The 19,860-nt window shown below is 42.6% G+C and overlaps 1 protein-coding gene across 1 annotated transcript; it reads right to left on the bottom strand.

Moving 5' to 3' along the window:
* Positions 1-1,585: 1,585 nt before the first annotated feature.
* LOC125378632 (26S proteasome non-ATPase regulatory subunit 10-like) lies at positions 1,586-16,173 on the bottom strand. Its single transcript, XM_048394401.1, has 6 exons — positions 16,016-16,173; positions 15,595-15,831; positions 5,008-5,131; positions 3,366-3,468; positions 2,604-2,683; positions 1,586-1,745 (listed from the first exon to the last, which is right to left on the bottom strand). The coding sequence occupies exons 3-6, from the start codon at positions 5,080-5,082 to the stop codon at positions 1,671-1,673; spliced, it is 333 nt and encodes a 110-aa protein (XP_048250358.1). The 5' UTR covers positions 5,083-5,131; positions 15,595-15,831; positions 16,016-16,173; the 3' UTR covers positions 1,586-1,670.
* Between the last annotated feature and the right edge of the window lie 3,687 nt (positions 16,174-19,860).

The raw sequence follows: 19,860 nt of genomic DNA, 5'->3' as shown, positions 1-19,860 counted from the left end.
ATCATATACACGCATGGTGCCTTGACTTACTGCTATCTTTAATAGCGGGAGATATTTCCGAAGTTGTTAATCAACCTGTGGCTATTTCAAGCCTTTGTCATCACTGATCAATTGGCCGATCGTTGAAAGGTGATTGTAAAGATGTGTCAAATAGATACTAAGGTAAATTCATAGATTGCTGTAGATTGTCACACGATAGTTTGGATGTTTTTTTCGTTTGTTTTTTCTCTGGGATGGGTTGTAGCGAGGGTATCCTTAAACAGGCATGCAACCACGCTTCTGTATAAATTCGTACCAGGGAATTCCAAGGGTTTTCCCCAGGAATGTGGAAGTAGTCATGATCAGTGTTTACGCCATTTCAAGAATACAGTAATGTGAAGAACGTCTTGTGACCGACCTCTCGTCCTAGCCGTATATCTTGTAAACTTCACATTAAAAAATTAGTTATTATTATAACCAAATGAAACACAACCCGTTATCCGATAGGGGTAACTGTTCATAGCCGAGGGATATGTTACCACAATAAACGTGGTAACATTGTTTGGTTTGACTTCTTGGCGCGTGCCTGAATTCCATTAACATGTTACATATCCTAAAACTGGCTTATCAGCAAATCTCGCTGCACTGCGCGCGACAGATACTAGAGTAAGGCATGCCAGAAATACGAATCCTAAAGCTTTCGAAAAGAAGCCTTAGGAATCACGTGCGTCGGGGGACCAGCGCCATCTGATTGGCCGTTAACAGTTGTACAAGGCGGAGCAAAAAGAATCGTTTTTCCGTCCATTTTACGCTTGAAAAACTCGACCCTTTTCTGGACACTTTCTAGACGCTCACCAATTAATCAATTTTAATGAATTTTTAGTCGTTTTTCCGTCCAATGACCATATACGGAAAAAAACGACGTTTTCGTGTTTGCAGTGTCATTTGTTCCTTATTTCTTTGTGAAAGTGACAAACACCTTACACACACATCACTTTGGGGTGTCTTACTTCAACACTGAGTGTCGAGAAATCAACTCCCTCTGTACAAAGGGCACCTATGTGGCTATCAATACGGTTCTATATTAACCCCCAATGACTCAAACATCCTAGCGCAATTGTCTGATATTATTTATTATCTATTCATTCCTGACGATCTATCATAATCAGCTGAGAGTTCCATCTATTTGCAATAGTATGTGTGTTACTTCTTTTCAAATTAACTGCATTGCATTTAGTCTATCATGCCTTTCTTTCGGTTGCAATTGCCTGTTATTATTGATTTATTATTTATTCAAAGTCATAATCATATTATAGTTCAAACCATCTGATTGCAATTGTCTCTTTGCTACTTGTTATCAAACCAGTCCTATCTCTCTTACTTGACCCTCCGAGTGATACAGTTGTCTGGGTATTATTTCATCGTAACCTCGATCGATACTCATAATATCAAACACTGGATTGTCTGGTCCAGGCTTTATTAGTTACAGTCAGCCATCATATAGCTATAATATTGCTGAGTATAGCGTTAACAGTAGAAAAGCACTTAAATAAGCACACAGACTACTCGATCATAAACATGTGTTTTTCTGGTTATTTCTAATCCGTGACGTCATCAGTCCTACCTAACAAGCATTGCTCGGACTTCTTTGTTTTTCACGAACTCAAGGGGCGTCTTCCCGGCCTTGTTTTTCAGCCCGATGTCTCCTCCACGTTCAGCGAGATGGCAGCTATCTCCAGTGCCATGTCTTCGTCCTTGGAACCCTCCTGCAGATAGTGAAGACATTGTCATAAACAATCACAGCTTCACTCCTCAACACACAGTGAACCTTAATTTGGACAAGCATGAAACACACTTCACACGGGCAAATGCGCGATATAACACGCACCTGGGATAGCTAAATGCCTCCTTACCTGCTGCAGCATTGCAAACACAATCAAACCACATTGGGACCACGTTAAAAGTATGACAGTAGTAGTCAAAGCTCCTGGCAGGGTGCGGGGGCACGGGTGGCCCAGTCGTCTAAGGCGCCGCTATTCGCTGTGTGGAGTTGCGTCCCTTGGGCACGCCAGAAACCTATGATTGCGGGTTCGAATCCCGGTTCGCCCCGATAATGTTTCTAGGTTTGTCAGCACCATACCCGTGCTCGTGGGTTTCACCGAAGTGGTAAACGTCCAAGACCTGCATCACTTCGGGCTTTCCTCCCACATTAAGCTGACACGCCGCGATATGACTGGAATACTGTTAAAAGCGGCGTTAAACCCAACTCACTCACTCACTCCTGGCAGGGTGCTGTAATTGGGACCACGTTAACAGTAAGACGGTAGTATTCACAGCTCCTGACAGGGCGCTGTAAGTGGGACCACGTTAATAGTATGACGGTAGTACTCACAGCTCCTGGCAGGGTGCTGTAATTGGGACCACGTTAACAGTAAGACGGTAGTATTCACAGCTCCTGACAGGGCGCTGTAAGTGGGACCACGTTAATAGTATGACGGTAGTACTCACAGCTCCTGGCAGGGTGCTGTAATTGGGACCACGTTAACAGTAACATGGTTGTACTCACAGCTCCTGACAGGGCGCTGTAAGTGGGACCACGTTAATAGTATGACGGTAGTACTCACAGCTCCTGGCAGGGTGCTGTCCATGTGGGCGGCGTGGAGAGGAGAATTGCCATCTTGGTCCTGTACGTTAATTTCCGCTCCTGTAGATCATATTAAGTAAAATGTGTCATAGTTACAGAAGACTCTGTCAACTGTATAGTTTACTGTACAGTGGATATAGCGTAGGTCATCTACTGATTATGTCATACTCGACGAGCAGACAATCTTCATTAACATATTTGGCCGGTGCACTGTGTGCATGCTACCTGCACCAGAGTTCGGGGATCTTCCGTAAGCTGCACCGTTCTATCCTCCTGGGGTGATGAACCATCTGCAGGTCATATCATTTACTACTCACTAGACCGAAAGAGCAGTTAGCCAATCTGTACTAAGGGATCTATTTGATATGGGGGATCTGGAACTGTTTTTTGGAGATTAGATATTGTTCAGCTAAATCTGCAAAACCAGATATTTTTGCATATTAAAACTATGAGCCTGGTGTTTTTTTTAAAGAAACACACCTTGCAACAATTTTTGTGACAGACAATTTCTTCTTTTTTTAACATTCTGGCGCATTGATAATGATTTCATGCATTTTATTGTCATAATTTTGATTTTTGTTGTTGTTGTTTTGTTTGTTTTGGTTTTTTTTTTTTTTGGGGGGGGGGCACAAAACCCCAGATCCCGACGCCCCTCTCCTTCCTCCACCGAATATCAAATGGTCGGCCACTGACCAGACTCGAGGAGATGAATCATATGCAGATCCCATCATTCTCTACTCACCAGACTCTAGGAGCAGTTGGACCATCTGCAGATTACATCCTTGCACAGCCAGATGAAGAGCTGTCTTGCCATTGTCGTCTCGTGCATTGACGTTACACCCAGCCTATTCACGAATCGTCCAATTGAAATTGTCATGAAATTGATTCAGTCATATGTACATAAACTTTTTCTAAATAAGGGAAACAAATTGTCAGTGATAACAAAACCATTTCTATTTGGTCTAATAACCCATAGCATACAACCTTAGATGTAAAAACTTATAGTTCAGTTCACACTTAACGCTACAATTCCTAGAGCTGGTGAGATTCCCTATTCATTTTGAATCGTGTTTGCGCTGAGAGAACTCTCATACATTGATCGGATGACTATACTTATAATTAGTGTGGCCTCAGGAGCTAGTGAAAGAATAAGAGTTTTCGCCAGATTCGTGACCAACTCGTGTTATTCCGGGACAAGCCGTTTAGCGACTCGTGCCCCGGTCGTTGCCATATTTGCGACTGGGTTCCGTCTAAGCCCAAACGGGTATAGCTAAAAGAATTGTCAACTCATTGCGTCACGATTCACGTATATTTGCCTCATACATCATATACGTTCCAAATGCTATTGGGGACACATCGGGACTTACAGTATAATACAGTATGATTTGAACACATTAAACTGCATCTTGGGTATATTTTTAGATGCAAGACACGTAAAATCAAACATTATACCTGAGGGATTCTTATACCTTTCCTACGCGCATTCTGATTAATTTGGTTTGTCGTATGTTCGCACATAACATTCATCGATAGGGTGACGAGTCTTCTTACAGATTACGGAAAGGGGCGAGTGGTGACGAATGTTACGCCAATGTATTTAACAATGTTCCAGCAACACGGCGGGATGCACCCATTTGTCATTGTATCCGGGTCTTCGGCGTTACAGGACGAACGCTTTAACAAGCAGGCACTTACTCCATGGTTAACTCACGTCGTGACAACCTTTATCATGTCATCCTAGAAAGGTTTGTGACCACGTTAAAACCCGTTACAATTGTCCAGCTATACGATGTCCTGAACCATATAAACCAGTGATCGATATTATGAACAACGTTCCACGGGGAATACGAGGTGGAGTGTACAACTTAATATGCTACTCAAAAGAAGCCATTCTTTCATTTATCTGTCAAGGCATTATAATAAATAAATTATACTCCTACAGTTAATCTGTCGTGGCGGCAGATTGACTAAAGTAATATGAAAGAATCGGGTGTTCGTTAACTTTCTTGTGAGTAGTACACATACATAGGGACTTCCTTTGACATTTGAAGTTGATACAGGATCTGTCCCTGGCCGCGTCACACCAACCCAAGTTAAGAGATGGTAATGTACTTGTTGTTAACCTGCCTGGCGCTAAGCAAGCATTGAGGGGCTAAAACAAGGACTTCTCGGCTGGGAATATACCATGTCTCAGTGGGGTATCCACGTTAAGCGACTACATACCTCAGTGGGCTAGCACGATACAACTGGCATAAGTCCGGACTAGTACAAGCAGGCACATGAGAGACCGACAGACAGACAGACAGTCGCACTCGCCATGACAGTGCAACAATCTTGAACGCGACTTTAAACCCCATTTTACCTCATTCTCTAATAACATTTACCTTAACCAGGACACCTGCCAGTGCCACAAAGCTCCTGAAAGCTGCTATGTGTATTGGGGTGAGGGCGTTGTTCATTGGAACGTTGACGATCTTCGGGTCTTTCTTTATCAGTGCTTGTGGAAACCTGAATAGTATGATGAAGACATAAACAGCATGTGCGGAAGCCTACGATTCCGCATCTGAGGTAACTCCTGAACTAAGTTTTGTTTGTTTGTTTGTTGCTTAACGCCACACTCAGCAATATTTCAGCTATATGATGGCGGTCTGTAAATATTCAAGTCTGGACCAGATAACCCAGTGATTGACATCATGAGCATCGATCTTCGCTAATGTATGGAATACTGTAAGGGACATTCTCGCGATCTCGCATTCTCGCGATCTCGACCTTTGGAAACGAGGTAAATATACCCAAAACACGAGAATGCGCGATCGCGAGAACGCGAGATTTGGCCAAAATCTCGCGTTCTCGCGATCTCGCATTCTCGTGTTTTTGGTACATAGCACTTTTTGTCAAAAGTCGACAACGCGAGAATGCGACATTTGGACATGATGCAAAATCTCGCAATCTCGCAATCTCGACTTGTCAAATTAGGCCACAAAAACACGAAATCGCGAGAACGCGAGAATGCGACATTTCATTTTCTCGCGATCTCGCGTTCTCGTGTTCTCGCGTTTTAGACGCTGTCCGTGCGCATGTGTAATATCATAAGGTCAAGCGCATGCGCACGTTAGTGGTCCTTTGGTCATGCTTCTTTCATGCTCTTCATTCTCCAAGTAGCATTTAGCAAACTTATGACTTGAGCTTGAAAATGCTATGTAATTTACATACACAAAGTCTGAGTCATCTCCCGTTGTTACAGTTTCCTATGTACTTTATAATAAAACCCTAAACATGCTCAATATAATTTAACAAAAGAAATTGTGTCTATGAATGTCAAATGATGGTGAAAACATAAATGTGTCCGAAAGCTGGAAACAAAACTATTACCGTCAGTGAGTGAGTGAGTAATATTGCTTAAAAGCCGCATCAGCAGTATTGCAGTTATTCGCGGCTACACTGTCAGTTACAGAAATAATCACAAGCCTGTGAGTTTCTCAATGAGGCAATTTTATACACGGCTAGAATATTCATTAAAATAAAATTCTCACAGACCAATTTGTAGCATTCGGATAAAATGATATTGTCCGATGATGTTTTTTTTTGTTTTTTTTATACGATACCATATTCGCTACTTTAATTAATTGATTTTCATCCGCTGCCGCCTGACAACAAACATCCTGCCTTACATTATTCTAATGCCCTCAAATTCCTAGAAATAGAAGTATCGTTAAGATGAGTGTTCCTACTTTCTTTACCTGATAAAATACTCCGTACACGTAGCCCTACTGAGCACACATGATGCATGCGAATCGCATCCGCCGACTGCAATTGTACACATATGCCTAAAGTAGGTCGATAAGAACAAAATACAAAACGTTAAAACTAAAATGCCTCCTGTCTCCCATGTTTTTAAAAAATCAATCAAACTGTAACTATTAATTTTATTGCGGCCTTAACATTCAAATGACAGGCATGCTTATACTGGAAAAGTACCCCCAATATCCAGCCTGGGGGACCGGCATGACTCTGAATAAGTGAGTGAGTTTGGCATAACACTGCTTTGAACAGTGTGTATATTTTAGTTATATCCCGGCTTGTCGGTTTAAAGGGGCACTAATCTTCTTCTCGGCTGTCTAACACTGCCAGCTGGGGCTCACCATCTGCCGATTTGCTCACTGACGCAATTGAGCGTGACAAGAGACTGGACTACCGTGTTCAAGAACATTGATTGGTTACCTGTAATCTCTGAATCTCAGACAAAGGGCGCATGTTAATTAATTTCTTCAGCCTAAACAAACGGACAAAAAGAACGTTGGAAGCTCATCGGATGTCGTTATTTGGAAATACCCCAGATGGTTATAAACTGAGGGCCAAAAGAAACGTTACCAACATTAACTGATTTGCCACTTTGAAACAAAGATGCCAACCTGTTCAAAAACAGTAAAGAACACATTTCACGAATACAGCCTTCATGTTCTCTGTCGTTCTTTGCACGTGCTTTGCGGATTATGGGAAATATTGGTGTTTTTCAGCATTTTTTTAAAACAATCTTCCCCAAATTATCGTGCAATTTCCGGGTTGAATTACGCAGGGATCTGTTCCCTATCAATGGTTGCGATGATTAACACCAACGAACATGCCAAGAGAGAGCCATAGGTATGCTGCAGATGGGAGCGACACAGAGAGCGGTTGCCATTAACATGAACTGCTCCAAGATGACCATTACCAGACTGGTCGCACGTCTCCGACAGACTGGCAGAACCGCAGACAGACCACGGAGTGGCAGACCAAAGGTCCCGACCCCGCAGGATGACCGCTTTTTACGGGTACGTCATCTGAGGAACAGATTTCTTACTGTGACGTTATCAGATGCCAACAGCTTAGGACATCCGGTCAGCAGACAAACAGTGACCAGACGACTACGACATTATGGTCTCCGGGCTTATCGCCCTTTCAAGGGCATGACCTTGACCCGTCAACATCGACGTGCCAGATTGACGTGGTGCAGACAACTCAGCGATGGCAACAAAGGGAATGGCGGCGAGTGCTGTTTAGTGACGAGAGCAGGTTCCAACTCTTCAAACCTGATGGGCGGACGCGAGTGTATCGACGACGTGGTGAACGTACGGCTCCTTGTTGTGTCCAGGAGGTGGAACCTTTAGGGAGCGGAAGTGTGATGGTCTGGGGCGGCATTTGCGGAGACGAGAAGACGGAACTTGTCATCATCGAAGGCAATCTGACAGCACAACGCTACACTGACAATATCTTACGGCCAGTGGTTCTTCCTTTCATCCAGCGTCAACAACGGACGGTGTTCCAACAAGATAACGCCACACCCCATAAAGCCCGTATTACTAGAGACTTTCTCAACGCCAACAACGTGACTGTCCTGCCGCGGACAGCTCGATCACCAGATCTGTCACCCACAGAACATCTCTGGGACCAGCTGGGGCGTCGTCTTCGGAAACGTCAACATCCTCCCATCACGAGACAAGCGTTGATCGTTGCCCTCCGTGAGGAATGGAATCTGAAACCTGCAGTCGATGTGAGGACCCTTGTCTACTCAGTGCAACGCCGCATTCAAAGATGCATTGCCGCTCATTGAGGTCATATCCCGTATTGAACGGTCTGGGCCGTCGTCACCTTAAAGTTGTAACCAATGTTGTTGATCGAATACTGGACGAATGACCCCTTGTCAAGAAATGTCCCTGTTGGAGGTCAAGGACTTTGTTGTTGAATTAGTAAATTCGCATTTTACTGTTCTGAATGATGTATTTCTACAATACAATAATTGTTATCGCTGCTTCAATTTGTTTTGGTCATATTTTATCCTAGAAATATCGTTGGTAACGTTTCTTTTGGCCGTCAGTTTATTTTTATAGTATCCCAGCTGTGAAAGCATTTTCGGGTTTTGGATTGCGCGGATAATACGATTGCTATCTCTTGTTGTCATCCACGTTTTGGGGCATAACCCTACACCTGTGTCTTTGTTGCCATTCACTAGAAGCTCAGTTAATGAATCTATTACAGGTATAGTTAGTAGTAGCACTACTCAGATTACCTGACAACGGTTCCCATTTGGCATGTCTTGTGTCTGGGGTAATTATTTCATCTGAATCCAGGTTTGAATTGAGGTGAAATGTATGTTATGTAATATTCACGTGGCAGCCCAGCAAGAGGAGTGATCAGTTCATTTACTTTTTTGTACACGGATCATTCCTCGCCATCAAAAGTTCCACAGAAAATACGTTCATTGATTAATCACTGTTATCTTGCACAGTGGATTTGTAAGTGTTTACATGTGTAGGTTTACTAAAGCAGACGGAATACACTCATATCATGGCGTGAAGTGCCGATGTAAAAACAACATACTTGGTTCAAAGGATTAGCCGATAATACGTTTATTGATTGTTCATCAACTCCATGGATATTTTTAAAGCACCATGGACATCATGAACATAATTGTCACACGTGCTATCTTAGCTGACCGATGAGACTTGACACCTTTGTAAAAACATCTGAAAGAAACTTAGTGATCAGTTGCGAAACGAACACGGGTTATAATATCCAGAAACGCTATATGTATATATTTTAACATTTGAATGTAACAGAGCCATGTGACGTCGAATAAGTTTATTTGTACAGCTGCAGACGTATGGGATATTGTTCCTGTATGTGAATATTCACGGATACATTCCTCGAACAAGGAAGCTGCCCAAATGTATACATAAAACTGCGGTGGGTCGTAATTATGATATTTGCATTTTGTTTTCATTCATTTGCTGTTGCATTGGATAGAATCAGTTTTGTTCTTCTTGTACCTGTAGGCATGTATACATGTATATTACACTCAATGTGTAAAAAGTGATTCACTCAGGCAATTTATAAAATGTCTAAATATTTCAGTAATATAGAAATTGACTGAATCCAAGTCCAGATTGACTAACAATTTTTAAGAGGTTCAAAAGGGCTTAAAAATAGACTATTTATCCTAGTATTAGAGTGAGTGAGTGTGTTTGTTTTTACCCCCCTTTTAGCACTATTTCAGCAATAACCACTAGGCTACCCGACCGCCCCGCTAGTATTAGAAGCCAAAACTATAGAAACGTACTTTGAATTTTGTTTTCTTTTAATCCTATCATTTTCAGTCACTGGGTGATGAAATTGACCGATTTTCAGTCAATTTGTAAAATAACTAAGGCAACAACCAGTCTCGGGGCATTTCTGTAGATCAGTGTCCCTTTAAAATGAGAGGAAACCTTCCATTGTAGGTTTCTGGCACATCCAAGGGACGCAACTCTACACAACGAATTGCGACAACTCAGACGACTGAGGCCCACGATGACTGTATAGGAAATCAGCACAAAAACACGAGAACGCGAGATCGCGACACTTGTCCAATGTCGCAATCTCGCGTTCTCGCGTTCTCGTGTTTTTGAAAATAGTTACATATAACTGTATAGGCAATTAGCACAAAAAACGCGAGAACGCGAGAACGCGAGATTGCGACATTGGTCAAGTGTCGCGATCTCGCGTTCTCGTGTTTTTGTGCTAAATGCCTATACAATTATATGTAACTATTTTCAAAAACACGAGAACGCGAGAACGCGAGATTGCGAGATTGGTCAATTCTCGCGATCTCGCGTTCTCGTGTTTTTGTGCTAATTGCCTATTCAGTTATATGTAACTATTTACAAAAACACGAGAACGCGAGAACGCGAGATCGCGACACTTGACCAATGTCGCAATCTCGCGTTCTCGCGTTCTCGCGTTCTCGCGTTTTTGTGCTAATTGCCTATACAGTTATATGTAACTATTTTCAAAAACACGAGAACGCGAGAACGCGAGATTGCGAGATTGGTCAATTCTCGCGATCTCGCGTTCTCGTGTTTTTGTGCTAATTGCCTATTCAGTTATATGTAACTATTTACAAAAACACGAGAACGCGAGAACGCGAGATCGCGACACTTGGCCAATGTCGCAATCTCGCGTTCTCGCGTTCTCGCGTTTTTGTGCTAATTGCCTATACAGTTATATGTAACTATTTTCAAAAACACGAGAACGCGAGAACGCGAGATTGCGACATTGGACAAGTGTCGCGATCTCGCGTTCTCGCGTTCTCGTGTTTTTGTGCTAATTGCCTATTCAGTTATATGTAACTATTTACAAAAACACGAGAACGCGAGAACGCGAGATCGCGACACTTGGCCAATGTCGCAATCTCGCGTTCTCGCGTTCTCGCGTTTTTGTGCTAATTGCCTATACAGTTATATGTAACTATTTTCAAAAACACGAGAACGCGAGAACGCGAGATTGCGACATTGGACAAGTGTCGCGATCTCACGTTCTCGTGTTTTTGTGCTTATAGCCTATACAGTTGTATGTAACTATTTTCAAAAACACGAGAACGCGAGATTGCGACATTGGTCAAGTGTCGCGATCTCGCGATCTCGCGTTCTCGTGTTTTTGTGCTAATTGCCTATAGAGTTATATGTAACTATTTTCAAAAACACGAGAACGCGAGAACGCGAGATGGTCAAGTGTCGCGATCTCGCGATCTCGCGTTCTCGTGTTTTTGTGCTAATAGCCTATACAGTTGTATGTAACTATTTTCAAAAACACGAGAACGCGAGAACGCGAGATTGCGAGATTGGTCAATTCTCGCGATCTCGCGTTCTCGTGTTTTTGTGCTAATTGCCTATTCAGTTATATGTAACTATTTACAAAAACACGAGAACGCGAGAACGCGAGATCGCGACACTTGGCCAATGTCGCAATCTCGCGTTCTCGCGTTCTCGCGTTCTCGCGTTTTTGTGCTAATTGCCTATACAGTTATATGTAACTATTTTCAAAAACACGAGAACGCGAGAACGCGAGATTGCGACATTGGACAAGTGTCGCGATCTCGCGTTCTCGTGTTTTTGTGCTTATAGCCTATACAGTTGTATGTAACTATTTTCAAAAACACGAGAACGCGAGATTGCGACATTGGTCAAGTGTCGCGATCTCGCGATCTCGCGTTCTCGTGTTTTTGTGCTAATTGCCTATAGAGTTATATGTAACTATTTTCAAAAACACGAGAACGCGAGAACGCGAGATGGTCAAGTGTCGCGATCTCGCGATCTCGCGTTCTCGTGTTTTTGTGCTAATAGCCTATACAGTTGTATGTAACTATTTTCAAAAACACGAGAACGCGAGAACGCGAGATTGCGAGATTGGTCAATTCTCGCGATCTCGCGTTCTCGTGTTTTTGTGCTAATTGCCTATACAGTTGTATGTAACTATTTTGTAAGGTAATTCGTCACGGTTAACTCGCGTGCAACGGCGTGAACTGAGGTGCGCACGAACCATTGTATCCAACATCTTTAAGACACTGCTTATTACTGTCTACAAACTCAAAAAGTTGGAAGAATGATGTTGGATGATGAATAAAATCTCACGCACGTGTCTTTTGACATCAAAACGACGAAAGAAACCACAAGGTTCATAGAAATTACTGCTTTGCAAATTAATGCAGTTTATTTCAAAATGGCTGCTCAAAATCACGTGACTTTTGACAATGTCAGATTGCACATTTTCCAAGTCTTTTGATTATACAGAAATATATATATGTAGACTGGTAACATAATAAAGTCAAGAACACGCTCCCTTTCTTGCCTGTGAACTGACTGAATTTGACAAATATTGTCTGACAACTAACAGTCAAATAACCAACATGGATGCCTAATGGTATTTTTCAGAAAGATTTTGTTTGTTTGTTGTTAACGCCGCACTCAGCAATATTCCAGCTATATGACGGCGGTCTGACATCAAATATATAAACACTCATTTGGGTGGCCCAGTCGTCTAAGGCGCCGCGATTCTCTGTGCAGAGTTGCGTCAGTTGGGCACGCCCGAAACCTATGATTGTGGGTTCGAATCCCGGTTCGCCCTGATTATGTTTCTTGTTTCACCATACCCGTTCTCGTGGGCTTCATCGAAGAGGTAAACGTCTGAGACCTGCATCACTTCGGGCTTTCCTCTCATATTACGCTGACACGCTGTGATATAACTGGAATACTGATAAAAGCAGTGTTAAACCCAACTCTCGCACTTACTCTATAGATGACTACGCGTTTAATCGCTAAGAACATCGAAGAACGAAGCGGGATGTATTATACGATTGATCATGACCTCATTTCTGATGATTCGATTGTGATCTTGTAACATTATAATGCAGTGAGTGACGACGTTAATTGTGAGAGGGAAGTGACCGTCAGGTTGCTCTCCATGGATGTTGTGGCACTTCTATCGTAATGGCGGCTGCATGAAGACGATAAACATCCCAGTGTCACCCACAGGGTACGGGTAATTTACATGTTTGTCGTGTCTCGAAATATGAATTGTAAATAGTGAATCGTGCCAAATATATGGTGAGGTACTGAATAAATACAGCAGTTTCAAGAAAGTGGTAATTGTAATTATAATGTTGAGTGTATTTTACAACATGGACCAGGTTTATATTGTATCTTATGAGTGATGTCGGGATCGAGTTATCGCCCTTGATGAATTGTTTGTTTATTATAAGGTTAAGATAATGATTTTGTATATCATTGATTATTAAGTTCATGTTCATGTACAGAATGTAGACGTATGTTTATATGAACTGAATGATTGTGTGAATATGTATGTGTATGAAACCTATGCAGTATTGTTTTTATAATGTTATTGTTTTGTACATTAAAGGATGTCATTATCTACTCTGTCAACAAACACTCACACCCGTAGCCTATGTTTGAAATTGTATTTTCCTTCACAATCCCCGGTTACAATATGACAATCGGTTTTGGGAGAAAAGGTACGTGTAATCGACCTGAGGATTGTGTGAGCATATGCGGGAAATACCCGCCTTAAATAGGGGTAAATATTTTTAAACCTTGTACATTTTATCAACATCCTTAAAGAGGCTGTACATAATGTTGATATCTCATATAATCATTAAACGACTCGTGGTTGTTGTTTATTGTACAATAAAACACTAGCCCCTCATGGTTTATTCTCCCTGCAGTGTTTTATTGTACTCCCACTCGTCGTTTATTTCTTTAACAGTGGCCCGCTCATTTATGATAACATGCGGGCGGTTTAATGATAATTTTATCCATTTTAACTATAAAATAATGTAAAGCGGGATGTTTTGTAGTCAGGTTGGAGCGGATGAAAATATGATAATTAATTTTGTATTTCAAATTGGTCTATGAGAATTTTGCCTTTCATGAATATGCTAGCCGTGTATAACATTGCCTCATGGAGAAACTCACTGGCCTGTGATTATTTCTGTAACTGTAGTACTGCTGGTGCAGCTTTAAGCAATATTACTCACTCACTGACGGTAATAGTTTTGTTTCCAGCTTTCGGACACATTAATGTTTTCACTATCATTGGACATTCATGTACACAATTTCTTTTGTTAAATTATATTGAGCTTGTTGAGGGTTTTATCATAAAGAACCTAGGAAACTGTAACAACGGGAGATGACTCAGACTTTGTGTATGTAAATTACATAGCATTTTCAAGCTCAAGTCATAAGTTTGCTAAATGCTACTTGGAGAATGAAGAGCACGAAAGAAGCATGACCAAAGGACTTCTAACGTGCGCATGGGCCTTGACCTTGTGATATTACGCATGCGCACGGACAGCGTCTAAAACGCGAGAACACGAGAAAGCGAGATCGCGAAAAATGAAATGTCGCATTCTCGCGTTCTCGCGATTTCATGTTTTTGTGGCCTAATTTGACAAGTCGAGATTGCGAGATTACGAGATTTTGCATCATGTCCAAATGTCGCATTCTCGCGTTGTCGACTTTTGACAAAAAGTGCTATGTACCAAAAACACGAGAATGCGAGATCGCGAGAACGCGAGATTTTGGCCAAATCTCGCGTTCTCGCGATCTCGCATTCTCGTGTTTTGGGCATATTTACTTCGTTTCCAAAGGTCGAGATCGCGAGAATGCGAGATCGCGAGAATGTCCCTTACAGTATTCCATACTAATGGGATCGATGACATGTCAGTAGACTGCTTCAGTTGGGGAATTCACTCTGATGTCCCAGCGAGGAGACGGTCTTTGTGGTAAGGGTTGCATTGGTAGAGACAGCTTCAGGCGGCAAACTTACTCTGACGCCCCAGCGAAGGGATGTTCTTTGTGTTAAGGGATGCATTGTTAGAGACAGCTTCAGGCGGTAAACTTACTCTGTTGTCCAAGCGAGGGGACGTATTTTGTGTTAAGAGTTGTATTGGTAGAGACAGCTTCAGGCGGTACACTATCTCTGAAGCCCCAGCGAGGGGATGTTCTTTGTGTAGAGGGTTGCATTAGTAGAGAAAGCTTCAGGCGGTAAACTTACTCTGATGCCCCAGCGAGGGGACGTTCTTTGTGTTAAGGGTTGCATTGGTAGAGACAGCTTCAGGCGGTAAACTTACTCTGAAGCCCCAGCGAGGGGACGTTCTTTGTGTTAAGGATTGCATTGGTAGAGACAGCTTCAGGCGGTAAACTTACTCTGAAGCCCCAGCGAGGGTACGTTCTTTGTATTAAGGGTTGCATTGGTAGAGACAGCTTCAGGCGGTAAACTTACTATGATGCCCCAGCGAGGGGACGTTCTTTGTATTAAGGGTTGCATTGGTAGAGACAGCTTCAGGCGGAAAACTTACTCTGAAGCCCCAGCGAGGGGATGTTTTTTGTGTGAAGGGTTGCATTGGTACAGACAGCTTCAGGCGGTAAACTTACTATGATGCCCCAGCGAGGGGACGTTCTTTGTGTTAAGGGTTGCATTGGTAGAGACAGCTTCAGGCGGTAAACTTACTCTGATGCCCCAGCGAGGGAACTTTCTTTGTGTTAAGGGTTGCATTGGTAGAGACAGCTTCAGGCGGTAAACTTACTCTGATGTCCCAGCGAGGGGACGTTCTTTGTGTTAAGGGTTGCATTGGTAGAGACAGCTTCAGGCGGTAAACTTACTCTGATGCCCCAGCGAGGGGACGTTCTTTGTGTTGAGGGTTACATTGGTAGAGACAGCTTCAGGCGGTAAACGTACTCTGATGCCCAAGCGAGGGACGTACATGCTTCATGGACAGGGTTGCAACCATCAGAGTTGGCCAGTCTGAGGTTCAGCAGGTCACACGCCAGGAAGGGGTCAAGAAGATGCTGGTTCTGGGTTCTGATGGCATCGTGAAGGGGCGTATCTCCGTCCTCATCCTTGCCGGTTTAAACAAAGTGAAAAGGGTTGGAATCTCAACGAAAAATAAGGACAATGCGGACAATATGATCCGTCTGATGAAACGTTAAACAAGTACCATATTAATTACTCAATGAAGTGGATGTTTATTTGTGAAAGGTTAGGGTAAAGGATTGTGGGTTCAAGATAGGACACTACGCTCACCTGTGTGTTCGGGTCACACTTGGACCGTATGAGTCTCTTCAAACACTCGACACTGGGGTTCTTCTTGGCCACTGCCAGATGTATTGGTGTCAGGCCCTTGTTGTTCTTCGTGTTGCCTCGTGCCTTGGCGTCCAGCAGTATCCCTACTAGCGTGGGCTGCTCTCTGTAAACATGGCAAAACATGAGGTCAAGCATATGAAGAGACTTTCAACATTTCCACGTTCTGGTATTACTCTTGTTAGGTCTTGTTCCTGTTCCAGGTTAGAATGTGTCCCCAGCATCCAATGAATCTGAGGTCAGACTTGTTGACTTGGTAGGTTGCTTGACATCGTAACTCGACGGCGTGAGGTGCTGCTCATTGTATCAACCACTGGTTTGTCTGACCCAGACTTGATGATTTACAATAGCCGCGGTAATATTTAGTTGGAATACTGACGATAGCGGCGTTAAACAACAACCAAAATATTCATACATCATGTTTTTAACTGTTTGTTTATCACCATCACTCAATTATGAAACGAGAACGGCAGAAAATATTCAGTCTCGATTATATGCCGAATTCCATAAGTTGTACATGTAAAAATACAAAATAGCAGGGAAATTTATATGAATTGATAACTCAAAACAGTGATGACACCAGGTGTTCGCGAAAAGGGTAAGCTTTTTAATTTTATAGCAACATTAATGTATCGGAAGGATGGACTGATCAGAGTGACGCTCTTGTGTGAAATCCGCAATCAGCCGACCAACAACGTTTGTTCATCCTCAAACTTCTCTCAGTTTCCTTACACATCAACAAGAAGGTAGCCATGTTAAAACTCAATGAAGTATCAACCTAAGCCACGCTAAGGTTGGGTCTGACCAACCTTAAATTTTCAAATTAACTAAGGCTATCTTAGCGTAAGGCAGTTTCATGCAACAGGGGGTCAACCTCAGTAAAGGCCTAAGGTTAAAACTTAAGGATATAAGGTAACCTTAGCGCTAAGGTTGTTTTGTACAACGGCACCCTGGTCTTTAAGAATTTAGTAGACGTGACTTGTGTTATGTTCCGTACTTCGTACATACTTAGTATGTCAAGATATGTCCTACTGCGTCACCTCTGCTGTTATGGACATATGTTACGGTCTTTGCATAAAAGAAATCATTGAAAATTGTTTCTTATGCTTCTATCTGAATTATAACAGCTTTGCCTTGTTTTAAAGGTGTATACTGACCCTGATACTGCATAGCGTAGAGGTGTGTCGCCGTCGTTATCTGCCTTGTTTAGATCAGCCTTAGCGCTGATCAGAAGCTTGGCAATGTCAGCATGACCTTTGTAACACGCTGTCTGCAGTGCCGTGAGGCCATCAACTGATTCGTTTACCTGAAGGAGGTGAAAGCAGACCTTACTACATTAAAATATGTGAACACAGTGAGCGTAAAACTAGGCACAAGACCTTTACTAAACATTGCATCAAAACTTCACACAATATATACAACATGTTTTGAAGAAACATTTGATACCTTGTCTGACAAAGAACCACTGTCGAGTAAAATGGTCAACTGAAAAATGTTTTACAGATACATAAATTATTTTCGGTAATGATAGCAACACTAATAATAATGACAACCATAAGTGACATTATGGAGCGACTCGATCATTTTATTACTGTCTTCTCGCTATGCTTGTGGTTTTTGACACAGAGGTCCATCCATGGTACGACCCACAATATGAAATGATAATCACAAAATTCTTTGGAATAGGCCCGAATACAGCCTCTGACCTATCCAGGCCAACAAACCCGATCTTGTCTTTTTTCAAACATCCCATGAAATCAATTATATCATTGACTTTCTGCCCCTTTTGACACTAATGTGAATGACAAGATTCAGGAAGAACATGGCAAATGTGCTGACCACGCTTTCGAAATGTCACGCTTGCATCCCAAGTACCAAGTTGTCCGACCCCCATTGTTCTCGGTGTCTCAGGTTTGGTACCTCCCAATCTGTTGACTGACATTGGGAGAGTACCCGGGTTTGCTACCAGAAATACAGCCCATCTGACAATCTGGGAAATGCAGAAGGCTGTAGTGTTGGGAGTCTTCACATTCTCCGAAAAGATCTGGGTGGGTTTGACTAGGGATAGCTTCCTGGGTGAAGCCCCATTCGCTGTCTGGGCTGCGTGTAGAGGGAGCAAGGGCCCTGAGCTGATGATGAGAATGACCAGCCTGACTGTGCCACGATCACCCAAACCCTTGCTGCATTTTTCTTATTTCAATCTCTAAATAAATATGATAACAACAAGAACATCAACGATAATAATAGGATAAATACCTAGTAAACATGGTACTAAGCATGGCGACTAGAATACTACACAGTGTATTTATCGTCGTGCAACAAGACTTATTCAGCCATAGTAACATATGACGTCATATATTGTCTCATGACATCAGAGTATTACCTTATGACGTCATCTACAATGTATGTATCACAGCTTACAGATTTCCGGCCTTTAGATACTAAATAAATAAAAAAACGCATAATGGTATCTCCTAATTAAGATTGTAAACATGCCTTCTCACCAATAGACTTGATAATGCCTGGTACTGCTTCTGTGTCCCCGTTGCTGACGGCGATGACGAGGTCCCTGGCTTTGACAGACGTCGTTGGCTTAAACATAGCACTCTCGCCTAGTTTCAGGAGATCGATAAGGACCTGGGCCACACCCTCTGCTATGTCTGAGAAAAACCATATCATGATGTTCAATATATATTAATGGAATAAAATGAAAACAACAACATATTTTTGAATATGTAAAAGCAAATTGATATTTTGCATCACAATGCATGAGATGGAGTTGTCATACAGAAAAGGAAAATTCAATGCATAATTATGCAGTAATAAAAGGTAATATGTTAACGGTTTGCCTTTTCGCTAAAGTACTAAAGAGCCAATGACCGATTGTCGTAAAAGGCGACTGTGCTTGTCGTTAAAGGCGACTAACGGGATCGGGTGTTCAGGCTCGCTGACTTGGTTGATGCATGTCATTGATCTCAATTGCGTGGATCGATGCTCATGACGTAAATCACTGGATTGTCTGGTCCAGAATCGATTATTTACAGACGGCCGTCATATAGCTGGAATATCTTCACGGGTCACTATTGTAAGCCTATGTTAGAGTATAGGAGTTAAGATCATCTTAACGCTAAGATCGCTTTGTGTAAGTGGGCCCAGATAGTGTCACAAGGCAATTGCACCTGTTACAGAATAACGCAGACCATCTGTAATGGAGTGTGCAAATGTACCACTGTGAAAGTCAGTGTGACGCTGGATTTACGACCAGCCTTGTGAATCAGGTTCACGGTCTTCACGGCATGGTCACAGACGTTACTCATGACCCTAGTTCATCAATAAATCTTTGACAGAAGGATCGTCAAAAACATGTTCATTCTGATCCTAATAAGACTGAATAGTTTCTTTTTCTAGGTTAGGTGAGGTGAAATGGGGTTTAACGTCGCATCCAAGATTATTGCACTTATATAGCGACGTGCATGTACGTGTATGTGTGTGTGTGTGTCTGCTTGTACTAGTCCGGACTGATGCCGATTTATAGTGCTATCTCACTGAGATACCATGCCGCAATTTAACATGAATACCCCACCCAGACGCAGTATACTGACTCCGAGCCGACCAATCATTGTTTTAGCCCCTTAATGCCGAGCGCCAGGCCGGGTAACAACAAGTACCATCTTTTAACGTCTTTTGGTATGACGCGGCCGGGAATCGAACACCGGACCTTCCGCTCTCCGGGCGGACGCCCTACCACTAGACCACGGAGGCGGTCTTAACACAGAATGTGATATCAC

Source organism: Haliotis rufescens, unplaced genomic scaffold (assembly GCF_023055435.1).
Source record: "Haliotis rufescens isolate VD_foot unplaced genomic scaffold, xgHalRufe1.0.p SCAF_13, whole genome shotgun sequence".
Lineage (NCBI taxonomy): Eukaryota > Metazoa > Mollusca > Gastropoda > Lepetellida > Haliotidae > Haliotis > Haliotis rufescens.
This window is presented reverse-complemented; position numbering and strand designations above follow the sequence as displayed.

What these genes read in the sequence shown, in the direction of transcription:
- LOC125378632 (XM_048394401.1), bottom strand. Translation starts at nt 5,082, where the DNA reads ATGAACAACGCCCTCACCCCAATACACATAGCAGCTTTCAGGAGCTTT. An exon ending in CCAACTGCTCCTAGAGTCTG is followed by an intron (nt 2,684 to 3,365) that starts GTGAGTAGAGAA and finishes TATGATCTACAG; the next exon opens with GAGCGGAAATTAACGTACAG. An exon ending in ACAGCACCCTGCCAGGAGCT is followed by an intron (nt 1,746 to 2,603) that starts GTGAGTACTACC and finishes CACTATCTGCAG; the next exon opens with GAGGGTTCCAAGGACGAAGA.